At 41.2% G+C, this 14617-nt stretch overlaps 1 protein-coding gene across 17 annotated transcripts in view; it reads right to left on the bottom strand.

Annotated features, from left to right (window-relative positions):
- The window catches only part of PTPRK (protein tyrosine phosphatase receptor type K), a 478138-nt gene that overhangs the window by 39792 nt on the left and 423729 nt on the right, over positions 1-14617 (bottom strand). For 12 of the 17 annotated variants that reach the window (XM_042475146.1, XM_042475067.1, XM_042475316.1 and 9 more), the window contains 2 exons: positions 6525-6685; positions 4991-5026 (listed from right to left, as the gene is read on the bottom strand). In XM_042475146.1, coding sequence (XP_042331080.1) covers positions 4991-5026; positions 6525-6685 — 197 coding nt within the window. The remainder of the gene's footprint in view (positions 1-4990; positions 5027-6524; positions 6686-14617) is intronic. The other 5 variants (XM_042475740.1, XM_042475902.1, XM_042476064.1 and 2 more) reach the window with 1 other exon arrangement.

Genomic DNA, 14617 nt, shown 5'->3' with positions numbered 1-14617 from the left:
GCTTGATCCTGGCCTAGTTGCTTTCTCTCGCTCAAATTTGCCTATTTTACAAAATTATTGTGAGGAAGTGGAAGTCTGTGTGTGGTATGATGAATGTATATGTGTGAACCATGCCTGTCAGCTTCAGCGGAAAAGTGAATTAAATAAGCAAATTCAGGTTAGTGCACTTAAGACACAGTTGAATATATGTGTTGGATGTTCCACATGCCATGTTTTAAAGCCTGAAAATATTTTTAAAGTCTGTGTGGGTTGAGGCATTACTCTGATTTTAAAAGGGAGTGGTGGGGAGGAGGGAAAGATAAGTATTAGAAGTTCTACTGGATGTGCTCAAACCTTTAGCTGCGTCTATAACTATCTCTTCAGATCCTGGCCAAAGTCTCTCAGTTGTTCTTAGAAAGCAAACATGTTGGTACAGGATAAATGAATTACACTGAGCTTCGTATACTGAAATGTATGTTTGTTATACCAGGTCTTTTACAGTTATCAGCTGGAGTTTGGTTTTATTTCTATACTCAGAGGAACCTTTTGAGCATACATCAAGATGCTTTCCATTTAGATCCATTTCAATATTGTTTCTAGCAGTGGTTTGATACGAAGTGGCTTTTGTTGCACTGGTAAATAATCTACACTTGAAAAAAAAGATGTGACCAATGTTCCTGTCTCGCAGCAGCCTTTGATGCCATCAGATATGGTATCTTTATGGATTGTCTTTTTGGGATGACAAACAGATTCCAGTGCCAGGACCATACTTGACACCATAGCAATGAAGATCTACACGAGTCTTATCTTAACTCCTGTGGTGGTTTAGATTCACATGTATCTGTGAGATGAGCTTGACAGGAGATTTGAGTTGAAATGTTGTTAGGATGGTGAAATGACCCATATCTACCTCTTCTGTACAAGTTGCTTAAAACTAGTGAATGTCTGGCATTCAAATGTGTTTGTTGACACTTGTCCAGGCCAAGATGGATGTATTGTTTGGTCTTTTGTTGAATTTGATGTGTCAATAGGTGTGATATTTGGCTTCCTTTTAAAAGACACTGGCAATCTGTTCCATAAGGATCCTACAATAGATGTTCAAGCAGTGTCTGTGGCAAAAAGACCACCTTAGACCCAGAGAAGCTCACCATAGGTATTTGTCCTCTTTAATAGTCAAGTTAGATTAGTAACATTTATTATAATGGATTTCCTGTTAAGATGTTGGTTAATTTAAACTGGTTCTATGCAGAGGACCTAGATTACTATTTGGAATTAACTCATTTGAAAACATTTTCCACATTTTCCTTTGTTATTTACACTGTGTTTTCTCTGAGCATAATACCACTTGTTGGCTTTCCCGCTGAAAACACTACAGAGCTTGGGACTAGGGTACTTAAAGAATTGTTTCTTCCAGTATTTATTTAAAACATTAGTTTGCCATATTTCTATTTCACAGATGCTTATGCTATTATTAAAAGGCCTACCAATTGGAAAACCAGTAGCACTGCAGCCACAATGTAAGATAGTTAAAAAAAAAGTTCTATGTAAAGCCACCTGAGACACTAAAGGCAATTTAAGAATCACTTAAAGGTTGTTGGAAAAAAGCCAGACAACTACAGTCAACACATCTGGCAACTAAAGTCAACACATTTTTATGGTAGGCAAAAATACAAGAGGAGGACATTACAGAGATGGAGTACTAGTAGGAAGGCAGTCCTGTTCATGGGAGGCTTTCCATTCAAGATGTAGAGGCACCCCCAGAACTAGGCCTCCTGGAACAATCTCAGCAATGAGAAAATCTCATACAGGAGAAGGTAGTCTTTTAGGTATCTGGTCCTATCTTTTTATGGCTTTAAATGTCAAAACAAACATTCATATTGTACACAGAAACAAATGGGCAGTCACTGAAAGGTGAGATGCTAGTCTCTAGTCAGTGGTTCTCAACCTATGGGTTGGGACCCCTTTGGGGGTCAAACGACCTTTTCACATGGGTCACCTAAGACCATTGGAAAACACAGAAACACCGCTCCTCTATCTGTCTCCAGGCGGGTTGGTGGTCACCACAATATGAGGAACTGTATTAAAGGGGCTGCAGCATTAGGAACGTTGAGAACCACTGCTCTATATGAAAAAGTTAACTGCCTTATGGCTATATTTGGAGGCAACTAGTTTCACAAGGCAGCCTCACAAACTGAATAACTACCATTTAGTCAGATCATAGAAACCTGTGGATATGGTTATTGTTTTTCCCTAAGAATATGTGCAGCTGGTTAAAGGAACTGTGTTAGACAGTCAGTACACATGCATTCCATTTAGGAACCTAGAGCCAACAGTATCCCCCATGCTAGTCTTGTTCTTTTAGGGAGAATACAACTCCATTCAGTACAAGCTTGGAACACCATTTTCTAATGATGTACCAAAAAACATAATATAATCTCCCCAATGTTTAGGATAGGGAGTCCTTTCCTCTGTATAGTCTGCCCTTGCCTGTGTCAGTGGCCCAAGCTCTGCAGCACCAGTTGGCTGCTGTTTCAATGCTATCCTGATGTCATTCAGCTATACTTCTTGCCACCAGAGTTGGCTAGGACTACACGGGTGTTTGAATGCTATAAGGGGTTGAATGCTATAAGGGGTTGGATGAGGATTAATAAGTAAAGCAGGCTTGCACAACAAATAGTCTGGATTTTGGGCAGCTCATGAGGATGTAGAATAATTTCAAGGCTCCTCTGCTGGTCAGCCTCCTCCTGAAGTGAGGGCCATTGTGGGAGGGGAGGACAGGCGAATGCTTGCTCTGCTAGGCTCTTCCACTGTTCAGTTTCTTCTTAAGCAGAAGGTTGGGTGGTAATGAAGGAGGAGGAGGAAGACAGGCAAACATTTATCCCTCAAGGCTCCTCCACTGCCCGACTTTTTCCTGAGGAGAGGGCCAGGTGGTAGAGGAGGGCAGGCAAATGCTCACCCTGCAAGGCTTCTCCTCCACTCAGCTTTTTCCTGAGAAGGCCAGGCAGTGTACAAAAAAGAGAGGCAAATGCTCACCCCTCAAGGCTCCTCTGTTGCTTGTCCTTCTCCCAAGGAGAAGTCTGGGTTGAGAAGGAGGATAAGCAAGGCACTTCTGCCACTCGGCTTTCTCCTGAGGAGAGGGCTGGGCAGAGGAGGAGGAGAATGGAATTAATTCCGATTAATATAATATAATATAATACAATTAATATAATTAGTATTTAATTAAAACCTATCTGCAGCCCAAAGAAGTTAGCCTATTGTAATTTTGGCCCTTACCTAATGCCAAGTTGTGCAGGTCTGAGCTAAAACAAAACCCTGATAAAGATGAAGGCTCTGGATTGGTGGCTCTAAGGTTTCAGAATCAGATGGGGTTGCAGAGGATGTGGATAATTTTAGGAGTAAGGTAAACAGATAAATGAAGTACAACTATGAAGGCAGCCCAGTTTGTGGTAACCACGCATTACACTTAAAAAGCCATTGCAACCACAAGTGGACTCTGTGGCTTGTGGTGCCTATGTTAGCTTTGAGTGGTCCACCAGCTATGGTCTTTTTTGGACAAGTATAACTTAGTCCCATAATTCATGTACTGGTTAACTTTCCAGTTATGTTGCTGGAATGTGGTCTACTTCGGGCTACCCATGAAAATGGCCAGGTAGCTGGCACTGGTGCAAAACACAGAAACTAGACTGATGACAAAGCTAAAATAATTGCTCTTAAAGAAATTGTTCTGACTGCCAATGCACTTGTGGTCTGAATCCAATGTGCTAATGATAACATTTAAATCCTAAATGCCTTGGGACCTTGATACTTGAAGGAATGTCTTTCTCCCAAGGATTGAAGTCCACTGTCTCTCAGAAGTGGGGGGGGGGGGGGGGGGGGATATATTGCAGGAAAATATGGGAAAGGGACTTCTCTGTTGGAGGGCTGTCTGATGCTAACACTGCTTTCATTTCACCACCAGGTTAAACATGGCTTTTATTATATCGCTTGGGATTGAATGATTTTGTTTAAACTGTATGGTTTTAAACTGCTTTAATTTCTTTTATACTGTATTGTATATTTTGGACAATATTTAACTTTAAATTTAAAAGATTTAAACATTGTTCAAATGGATTATACACTGTTTGAGTTCTTTTAACACAAGGCAGTGATGATAAAACTTTTAGAGACTGTGTGCCCAAACTCAAAGGTGTTCCCACATCGTGATAACCAGTGCTGGGGGGCAGGTCATCTGGGCGGGGGAGGAATGGGACTTGCGGGGCAGAACATCCACCTTCTGGGGATGAGATTTGCCTGAGATAAGTAAAGGCCTGGGAGGGCAGGTGGAAGAAGAGTAACAGGCACATGCCTGTTCCCTCTCTTCCCCGCCCTCCCAGGCCTTTAGCTGTCTCTGGACATGTAGCTAAAGATATGGAAGGGTGGGGGAAGAGGAGGAACAGGTGCACGCCTGTTCCTACTCTCCCCCCGCCCTGTACTTCTGTCTCTCTGCATGCCCTCAAAAATGGCTTCACGCGCCATAGGTTCGCCACACAGACATAGGGTATGATGATATGAACATCATCAGAGTTTTAACACAGAGATTGTTTTGCAGAGGACCAGTGACATAATCACACAGGCATAACAGACTTGCTCTGTGACTCCAACAGTGTTTTTAGGCAGAACAATTTCCACTTAAAAACAAAAAAGGTCAGAAAAGCCATCACCAACTGAGCTGTGAAAAATACCAAACTTAAGTGGAGTGGGAGTAGGGATGGGAGGGAGCTTTCCTCAAATACTTCCTGCTATTGAGACTTTTTTTTTTAATATGGAAAATGTTCAATGCATATGAATATTTGGTGATGAATACAGAATACATAGAGCTGAAAGCTTCTGAATATTCTAACAGCAGGTCTCTCTTTTCAATCTGAAGCAAGCTGTTTTGACACACAATAAATATATCTCTTGACAAGAATTATAAACCATGCAAGGAGGTGAAATCCATGAAGGAAGTGATGATGAAGGACTAGGTCCTCACCTAACACAGCAGTCGGCACAAGTGGATCATTGGGCACTGCAGGAAAACAAAGCTCATGAAGACATACATTACCTTCAATTGGTGTATCTTTTTTTTAATATAAAGGAACAGAGTGAATTTTTAAAAAGTCACACAAGAACATCTGTAAGTGAAACACAGAGCACACATCCCATTTTGCTGAAACCCATGTCTGCATTTTATGCAGGGTTAGCAATGTGGTTAAAAAATGATGGACTAATAGGGCCGAATCTGGTCATCTTATAAGCCCTTTTCTGTTTGACAGCCACAGAGTAGTCTCAGTTAGCCTTGCCAAGGCAGCTGCCATAGGCTAATTAAACCACTAGGAAGCAATTGCTGCTCTCAGAAACACAGCACTAGCCGAAACACATTCTGTGTCTGTTACAGGGCACAGCTAAAATGCACTCATTTGAAAGTACATATGAGAAGCTAAAGTGTAGCTGTATTTATCTGCAAATTCCCTGATAAAAGAAATTGGAACATCACAAGCACTTAAATCAATAAGTGGGCACCTCACTCTTTAGCAGTTAAGGTATATTCTAAACTGAATTTTAGATTAGAGCTAGGTTTATGTGCAGTTCCCGTTAGAGATGCTGGCAAAGGGCTCACAAGTCAGGCTTGTAAAATAGCTTCTCTTGGGATCGTTAGGAGCAGTGAAATTTTTAAGCTTCCAAATTCTTCTCCAAGCAAGAGAAGAATAGTTCCCTTTTCTGGCCAACACAGGCTTTGCACAGCTTGAGGGAAGTCTTTACCAGCCAAGGACTATGTGGGTCATGGCAAGGAAAAGCAACTGACTTGGCTGTCAGAGCTCCCACAAGCCTTTTTAAAAAGCCCTAGCTGTGCAGTGTGATGGGTTTGGGTTGCAAAGGGCCAATTTAAAGAGGTGGAGGGGTGAAAATCAAGGACAAAGAAGAGAACTAGCCTTTCTTTTGGGCTGCTGACACACTGAGGAAATAAAGCTGTATGACACCATTTTAACTGTTGTGACTCAAATATAATATTAACATATTATATTTTTAGAGTATCCTTTCCAGGATTTTTCATATTTGGACCCTGTTCTGCATCAGGCAAAGACAAACATTTTCCCACTCACACAGAAACCTATTATATAGCAACTCTAGAACAAAAATGTAATCAGAAAAAAACATCAGGATATTTTCTTAGCACTCTACACATCTCCCAAATTTTCCTGTATAATGGCATTAATATTATTGCCTGCTAATAAGACAAAGGCTATATAATTGAGGCAATTTATATTCTGTTAGCATCTAAGAAATGAGTATAAATGTCATCTGCATCCACTATAAGCAGATGTAAACGTAACTACCAGTGTCAGGCAAGAGTGTGGAACATGTGGACTGCCTGATCTTATTGGGTTTCAATTCCCATCAGTCCTTGGTAGTTTAACAACCAGTGGCTGGCCAATATGGGAAATGTAGTTTGACAACTTGTAGAGGGACCACAGGTTCCCCATCACTACAATAAACATTTTAAGCTTTATCACTATTGTACTTACATCTGGGGCTAAAGTTATGGGAGTCCATAAAGGTGACAGAAAGAGGATCCTCCGCATGCAAGGTGCTCTGATCAGCATAACTTCTATCCATTGCATTTACCATATGAGTCATTTCTTGTCTAGTGTTTCCCATTGCGTCCTTGCGTTTCTTTGCAAGTTTGCTGCCCAGCCAAAACCAAAAAAGAAAAAGGTAACAAAAATTAAAGTCATCATAATGTTTCTATCTATTGAACAACATGTAAGTGACAATGAATAACACTTAGATCAGGTTGAAATGTTATTGTACCCATCCTCAAACAGTCAAATGACAAACATGCAAGTAATTTGTTCCAGCTGATGTTACTGTTATAATCTTTTGAGAGCTGGGAATGTCTGCAGCTTAAGAAAATTACCATATGATTCTAACCACTTTTACTCAGAAGTAAGTTACAAGAATTCCATTGGGACTGATTCACATAGGAAGGCAGGTTTAGAAAGGTCACTTTGACAATCTGCAAGGTGTTCACTAAACATATAAAAACTGCAAGAATTCTATGTAGTATACATTTACGTTTCTGGGCAGCTGTAAACACTGACTAATATTCAGTGTTTCTAAAAAGCACAAATTTATGCATTTCAGCAGTTCAATCTTATATTTGTTTGCCACTAATTTCCTATTGCAGTATAGTATATATTCTGTTCAAATATTTTAATGTACATATTTGCAATCTCTTCTCCCTGTACCTGTTTTTCTGTACAATTATGCAAATGTACACACTTTAGAAACAAATTATATTTTAAATAAACTATAACTAAATTATATCAGTTTTAATTATATCTTCCATACAGGCCATCACTAGGGGGTGCAGGGGATGTGTGGATTGTATCTGGTGACATCCTACGGTGGGGTGACACCACTGCTCTCCAAACATCTGCCTTTGGGCAGAAATGAGCTGTGATATTCACCTGTGACCCTACAAAACACTGAAGAGATGGTATGAGGGGTGAAGCTCAGTAGAAGGAGAAAAGAGAGCCCCAGGTGGTTTTTTAATTTATATATATAGTTTTAAATTTCTTTAAAAAATAATCACATCCTACCAAATTTTCACTTCAATTACATCAAACTATGTACCTGTAAATACATTTAGGCTGTGAGTATGATATTGTAATTTAAAGGTATAATTTATATTTTGCTAATTTTTCATTTTACAGCTATTGCCATTACATTCTGTGATATATGGGTATTACGAATTATGAGTAACATGAGTACAGTACAAAAAATATTACTAAGTATTCTTTATCGTGTGGTATGGGAGCATGTCAGAGGTGGTGGTGGTGGTGGTGGGGGTGATACCATATCTTACCACACCAGGTGATGGCAGCCAGCACTGCCTCAATATTATGTTCTTAAGAAAATGTCAGGGCTGCTCCAAAAGTTTAACATATACTTTGATTTGAAGTAAGAGCATTCATTTCTATTATCTTTCCCATCACCAGTATAATTTTCCTGTTTAGAAGCCCAAAAATACACAAACAGTAGTAATATAGTTCTGTGTTTACTGAGGTTACATTTTGTATGCATTTTGGTTACTTTTCATATCTTCCTTCGATCCTCTTGCAGCCTGACAAATGGTAAAAGGAAAAATATTTCTTCTTCTGTGTGTTCACACTATCTCTTTATAAACAATGCTATGCTGTTCGCACAGAGAATCTCACAAGACTTGGATTGCGCAAGCAAGGAGATTTCCATTAGGCTTATATCCTTTCTATTGGTGCATAGCAATAAATATACTATATGCAAAAGGAGAGATTAAAATGTTGCCTTGGGGCACAAGAAACTGCTGTAGATTGTGCAGCCAAAATTTTGTGAGGCGTTTTACATATAAGGAAATCACTATAGCATGCTACCTGTGTTATTTAAACACACAAAACTACTCAAATTGCAGTAAACGGCAGAGCTCACAGAAGTATCACACTGCTACAACTACTTTCAGATTAAATGTCTTGTTTTCAACAGCACAAATACCAATAAAATGCCATTATGCCAATTCATTGTAACACAGGCTGACTATTACCAACATACATTATGCCTGCATGAAATATACATTACATTGCTCATAGCAGCTACAATTACAATTTAAAGAAATGCAAAAAGGAGTCTATGCAGAATAAGTAATAAAGTGCATAGAGTGAAAAATAATCAGTGTATCCCAAAAAGGAGCATATTAATAAGAAGGAAGGTAGTTGGGGTTGATCTTGCTTAGAAGATGTGTCTTAAAGAAAAAAGATCCCATTTTGAAGCCTGAATTGTCCCAGGGATGTGGAGACAAAGTGGTGAAGCAAAGACTTTCTAAATGTCTTCAGAAACTCTTTGTTCCCAATAGGTTTTCCACGAGAAAAACCAGTCACAGATGAAATGACACAGGGACATTTAGATCCCATTCAGGGCACTGGCGAGACCCTGCCCAATCTTAATGTTGCAGCCATCCTCTACTTGGTCACAGAAATGACCACAGCAGAACTCTTGAGCTTCCACACTGCAGCCTTTTAGAAAGGCCCAGGCTCTTCTTTTTCACAGTCAAATGGAAGCAGAAACATAGGTTCCATGCTAGCATTTAATATAGCAGTGTAATATCCAGCAATATCCTTCTCCAATTTAATTTGTTGTAAGCCACTTTGAGTCCTGTGGATTGGGGAAAAGGTGGGATAGAAACAACAATTCCCCATGACCATTGGACTACAATGTTTACTCAGAAGTAGGTTCTGTTCCACAAGTATATTTTGTAGTGTTAAATAGAAGCTCCAGATCTACAAGTTCAGCCACTTTTATTGCTTTCCTACACAGATATACTGAAAAATTGCTCTTAATTAGGCAGCTTTTGTTTCCCAGAAGTGTGGGGTAGACGAATGTTAAATTGATAGTTTCTTTCTATTACAGTATTTTCTCTTTTCTTTCCATTATAGCAAAATAGCACAATTTCTGTTTAACGAAAGGAGGACACCAGAATAATGGAAATAAACCAATAAACCAACTCATACAAACAGTGAACAAACTAGACTGGAATAAGGGACAATTAATCAGTAAACTGTACTGAATCAAAATGGAAAAATAAGTGGAACCTGGCATAAGAATCTTTCAGTTTAAAATAACTTTGTTCAGATAGCTTTGGTCTGTTGTGGATATTTTGCCTGCACACACTAGAACGATTTTGGTGCTATAAAATTTCATCAAAATGTATCACCACAAATGAAATCTGAGGAAACTCAGAATGACGACAAAACACGGGAATACAGTGATTCCCCATAAAAAGGGATTTAACTATTTCTCTCACTCTGTCACAGACAAACATACACATACTAATTGCAAGCCATGGATTTGGACACATCTATAAAATACATTCTTGCTTCACTTTGTGAGAGATCTTTTTTTTTTAAAGGAGTGTTTTTGTTTCTTGTGACTTGTAGTTTTGAACATTATTAAAATACCATATTTGTAAAAGTAACTTAATGTATGTGGATAATAATTTGGTGGTACTTGTGAGATGGTTGAAACTAACTGGATGAGGATCTGATCTATGCCTGGATGGGAATTTGTTTCTAAAGGAAAAGATGCATGACTACCAAAATGCAAACAATAGATAAATCAGATTTTTAAAAACACTATTTGAAAGCCAGGACACTCTCGGAACCGTGGAGAGGCTGAACGGCAGAACTCTGTATTGGAACATTTCGGTCCCAATGGCGAAGGTGAGTAATCTCCGATGGTTTTCCTGAATTGTAATATAAAAGTAGGCATCTTTCAAATCTAGAGTCATGAACCAGGAATCTTTCTGCAAGAGTGGTAAAATGGAGGCAAGGTTTACCAATTTAAAACTGCGATAAACAATAAAGGTGTTTAATTGACGCAAGCCCAAAATGGGTCTAAGACCGGAATCCCATTTTGGGAAGTGAAGTATTTGAAAAAAAAGCAATATCGAGCTCGAGAGGGGTCTACGGGTTCGATGGCGCCTTTTGTCAAGAGTGTTCGCACTTCGTCGAGAAGGGTGTCTGAGGGGACGGTGGAAAGAATAGCTCCAGTGGGAGGGAGCTCTTAGAACTCGAGGGCATAACCCCTATGAACAATGCCTAAGACCCAGGAGTCAGAGGTGATAGAAGCCCAGGTGTTAAAGTATGGATTTAATCTATCATAAAAAATGGTGATGGCATGCGCGGGATCACTTCAATATCTTTTCTTGCCTTGATGTCCTTCTTCTTATAGCTTTGTTGGTATCTAGGCTGAGAAAGTTGTCGGCAATCAGAAGAGGCAGAAGAAGACTGGGAAGGCTGACTCTGAGCAGGTCTGCCCTGAGCCTGGTATTGACGTTCCTGCTGTTGATGCGGCCAGTGTAGGTGTTGAGTATACCAAGGGCGTTGAGATGCGGTGACCGTGTCGAGGATGAAGACATGCCATACTTCTTTGCCGCTGTTTTTATTCTATAACGGAAATTAAGTCGTTCGTCAGTCTCTTGGTTAAACAACCCAGAGTTCTCGAAGGGCATGTCTTCTATAGCCAGTCTGGCCTGTGGGGTGAGGTCAGAGGAGCGGACCCAAGTATAAGGTCTGAGGGTGATGGATCCCGAGAGAATCTTGGATGCACAATCAGTGGAGTGCCTAGCCGAGGTGATTTGCCGTCCTCCAACTAAATGTGCTTCATTATGGAGGGCAGAGACTAGTCTTTTCCTGTCCTCAGGAAGCTCACTGATAGCCGGATCCATCTTCTCTATTAGGAGTTGAATTTAGGCCCCCGTGCATGCAGCATAATTAGTGATTTTCATGTCCAGGACTGCAGAGGCATAAATTGTTTTGGCCAAACCATCTATTTTTCTGCTCTCCTTGTCCGCAGGAGAAGAAGATGGATGAGGTGTGAAGGTTGTCTGCGACCCTTCCACAATGGCCGAATTCGGCTTTGGCTGCTGAAAAAGCAAGCCCATCCAGATGGTGTCACTCGATAGTGATTTTCTATCTTGTGTGATGTGGACGCAATTGTGGCAGGGGTGTTCCAAGATCTCTTGGCAATCTTTTCCAAGGATGGAAGGTAAGCCAGAGATGGAGGGGGTGGAGTACAGCCATGGATCCTTTGCACTATGGGGTCGAGCGCGTCTTCATCAGTCTAGGTGACCTCCAGGTCTAGGGCAGATGCCATCCAGATGATTCTGTCAGAGAAAGATCATCCGTGGGGGAAGGCGCATCAGGCTCGCCAAATCTCTGAGGAGATGAAGATCTGTCATCCTGGAAGTTAGGTGTAGGAGAGCGCCTCCAGGACAAAGAACGAGATCTCATGTGGCTTTGGTCCGGAGAGCCTTCAAATTCAGGCAAGGCAGCTCTAGGAGGGGTCAAGTGACTCCGGTGAGAGTCTTCGGAACGTAACGGGATAGTATCCCTCTTCGTCTGTGGCGAGGGCATCATAGGGCCTGGCAGGTTACAACAGAGGTGTGTAGCATCCATAGGCAAGAAGTATTGCCTGGTTTGATGGTCGTAGACAAGATCCGGGTAGAAGTCAAAAAGATCACGGTCAGGTTGTTCATGAGCTTGGGCCTCATCAGCTTCTGTACCGAGAATGGCCCGGTCTCGCTGTGGAGGAGAACGGGACCAAGACCTATCTCTATGAGTGAGGATAGGGGGATCAGTATCCTGGATCTCTCCTTCCGATTCGGAGCTCAGGTCAAGGTTGACAATCTGCAGATCGTCGTCCTTTAAAGTAGGATGGCTCAACAGAAATACTCTTGGTTCCAAGGGGGTCGGGATGGAGGCCAAAACCGCTATTGTGGTTGGAGTAGCGGTGGGCATCAAATCAGGCGGTGGGGCCGAAACAGTGCTGGAAGGGCCCTTACGACGGGATTTTGCCACGGGGGAGGCAGAGCTAGCCCGTCTAGGGTGTTCTTGCTCAGTAAAACCTGTCTTGGAGGACTTTTGCTTGTCTTCATGCTTCCTCTTGGAGGATCTTGTAGTGTCCCCACTAAGATCCTTCACTGATCTTAGGGATTTTCCCTTTGGAGTTGTTGAAGTGGACGCCCTCATGGAGAGCTCTGGATGAGAAGCTGAAGTAGAGGCTGGAGAGGGTTGGAGGACCTTTTCGTAAAGGGAAGCCTTCAATTTTTGATTTCTATTTTTCAAGGCCTGTATAGTCATGGCCTTACAATAGGGGCAATCCCTTGGGATAGGGGTCTCCCCTAAGCAAAGGACGCATTTATCATGTCCGTCCGAAGTTGGGATTTTCACTCTGCACTTGGTGCATCTTTTAAAAGAGGCCATGGTCAAATAGAGTAGTCAAGAGTACCGTAGTCAAGCTGTAAACTGATAACAAGACGGTAGGATAGTCCGTGAGAGTGGTCAAGAACAATTATGTTGGTCAGTAGTCCAGAGATTCAATAAGAAAGGTCAATAGTGAGGTAAACCAAGTTAGCGAGGTTCCCCGGGCTGCTAAGCATGGTGGAATGAAGGAACTAGAGAAGAGCGGGACTGTTAGGGGCTACATATGGGATGGGTGGAGCTACCGCCAAAAAGTTGCAAAAGGTTGCAAACTAACTTTTGTCAGAGATTCTAGAAGTTTCCGAGCATTCCTACGCAGGCACAGAATAAACCTATTTGTGTGATTCGCACAGACCACGAAGAAGATATATATAAGAGAGAGAGAGAGAGAGGGAGGGAGGGAGAGAGTGCAATGTATCATCTCTCATTCCTACCTGGTAAAAGGAAAAATGGTCTGGGGCTAGCATTAGGCTATGGCAGTACTTCTCAAATAGTGGGGCGGGCCCCCCAGGGGGGGCGCGAGGCTCCGTAAAGGGGGCGCGAGGCTCAGGATACAGTGTTATGCAGAGGTGTACTTATAACAATTTTATAGACAAATGATACTATTTACAGTCGCGCGGGGGGCGCGAAATGTTTTCTTCTTCCTAGGGGGGCATGACAGAAAATAACTGAGAAGCACTGGGCTATGGAAACTCTATCCCACACAAGGCTGGACAGCAGGGTTGAGAGGAAGATATCAGGCGTCTCCACAATACAGTGTTTCAGATAAGCAAGCAAAGAAAAGCATCAGTTATATGACTGATCTGCCACTCACTGCACTAGTTGCAGACATCAAGGTTGACAGAGAGTGGCTGCATCTATACTGCAGAATTAATGTAGTTTAGTGTTGCTTTAACTGCCATGGTTCAATGCTATGGAATTCTGGGATTTATTATTATTATTATTATTATTATTATTATTATTATTAAGCTTTATTTACAAAGCACTGTAAATTTACACAGCACTGTACATACAATCAATTAAAATAGATAAAATTAATCAGTTTATGGTGTACATTCTACAAAAATAATTAAACATAATACATATTAATACATCTTAACATTCAAACAGAAAACTATAGCAGACAGAAAATTAAAATAAGATTGGATAACAATCATGTAATGTCTGGGAACACTTCCTTGAACGGTATGGTCTTTAACTCAGTTTTGAAGCTGATTAAAGAGGTGATTTATAGTTTTGTGAGATATTTAGCCTTCTCACACAAGAGAGCTCTAGTGCCACAACAAACTAGAAACTCCAGGATTCCACAGAATGGAGCCCTAGCAGTTGATATCAAACTCCATTAATTCTGCAGTGTAGCAGCAGCCAAAGAGTACCCTCTTGAACCTAGTTTTAAGGAACAGGAAATCTGCAGCATAGGGTAGAGGGAAAGGTTTTTCCACTTTATGGACCTTATCACATGCAGGGTGAAACATCATCCAAATGTCATGGAAATGCAGAAACGTTGCATAAGTGCCAGGGATGTGATCGTCTGTGGTGCTTCTAAAGTGTAATTGAGGCTTCCCACTATGGAATCATTTGCAGGGAAGCGAGGAGGAGCCATTTTCTGAATAACGGGATATCCCGTTATTCAGAAAATGGCTTCCCCACGAACGATTCCATGACGGGAACATAGCGGGAAGCTTCAATTACACTTTAGAAGTGCCACGGATGAGTGCTTCCACAGTGTTTCTGGAATGTTTTGATGATGTTTTGACCATGTGTGATAAGGTCCTATTTTTAATAATGATTTAGCCTTTTATTAAATCCAGTTATTGTATCATATC

Source organism: Sceloporus undulatus, chromosome 1 (assembly GCF_019175285.1).
Source record: "Sceloporus undulatus isolate JIND9_A2432 ecotype Alabama chromosome 1, SceUnd_v1.1, whole genome shotgun sequence".
NCBI lineage: Eukaryota > Metazoa > Chordata > Lepidosauria > Squamata > Phrynosomatidae > Sceloporus > Sceloporus undulatus.
Note: the sequence above shows the minus strand (reverse complement) of the source record. Positions and strands in the feature narration are given on the sequence as shown.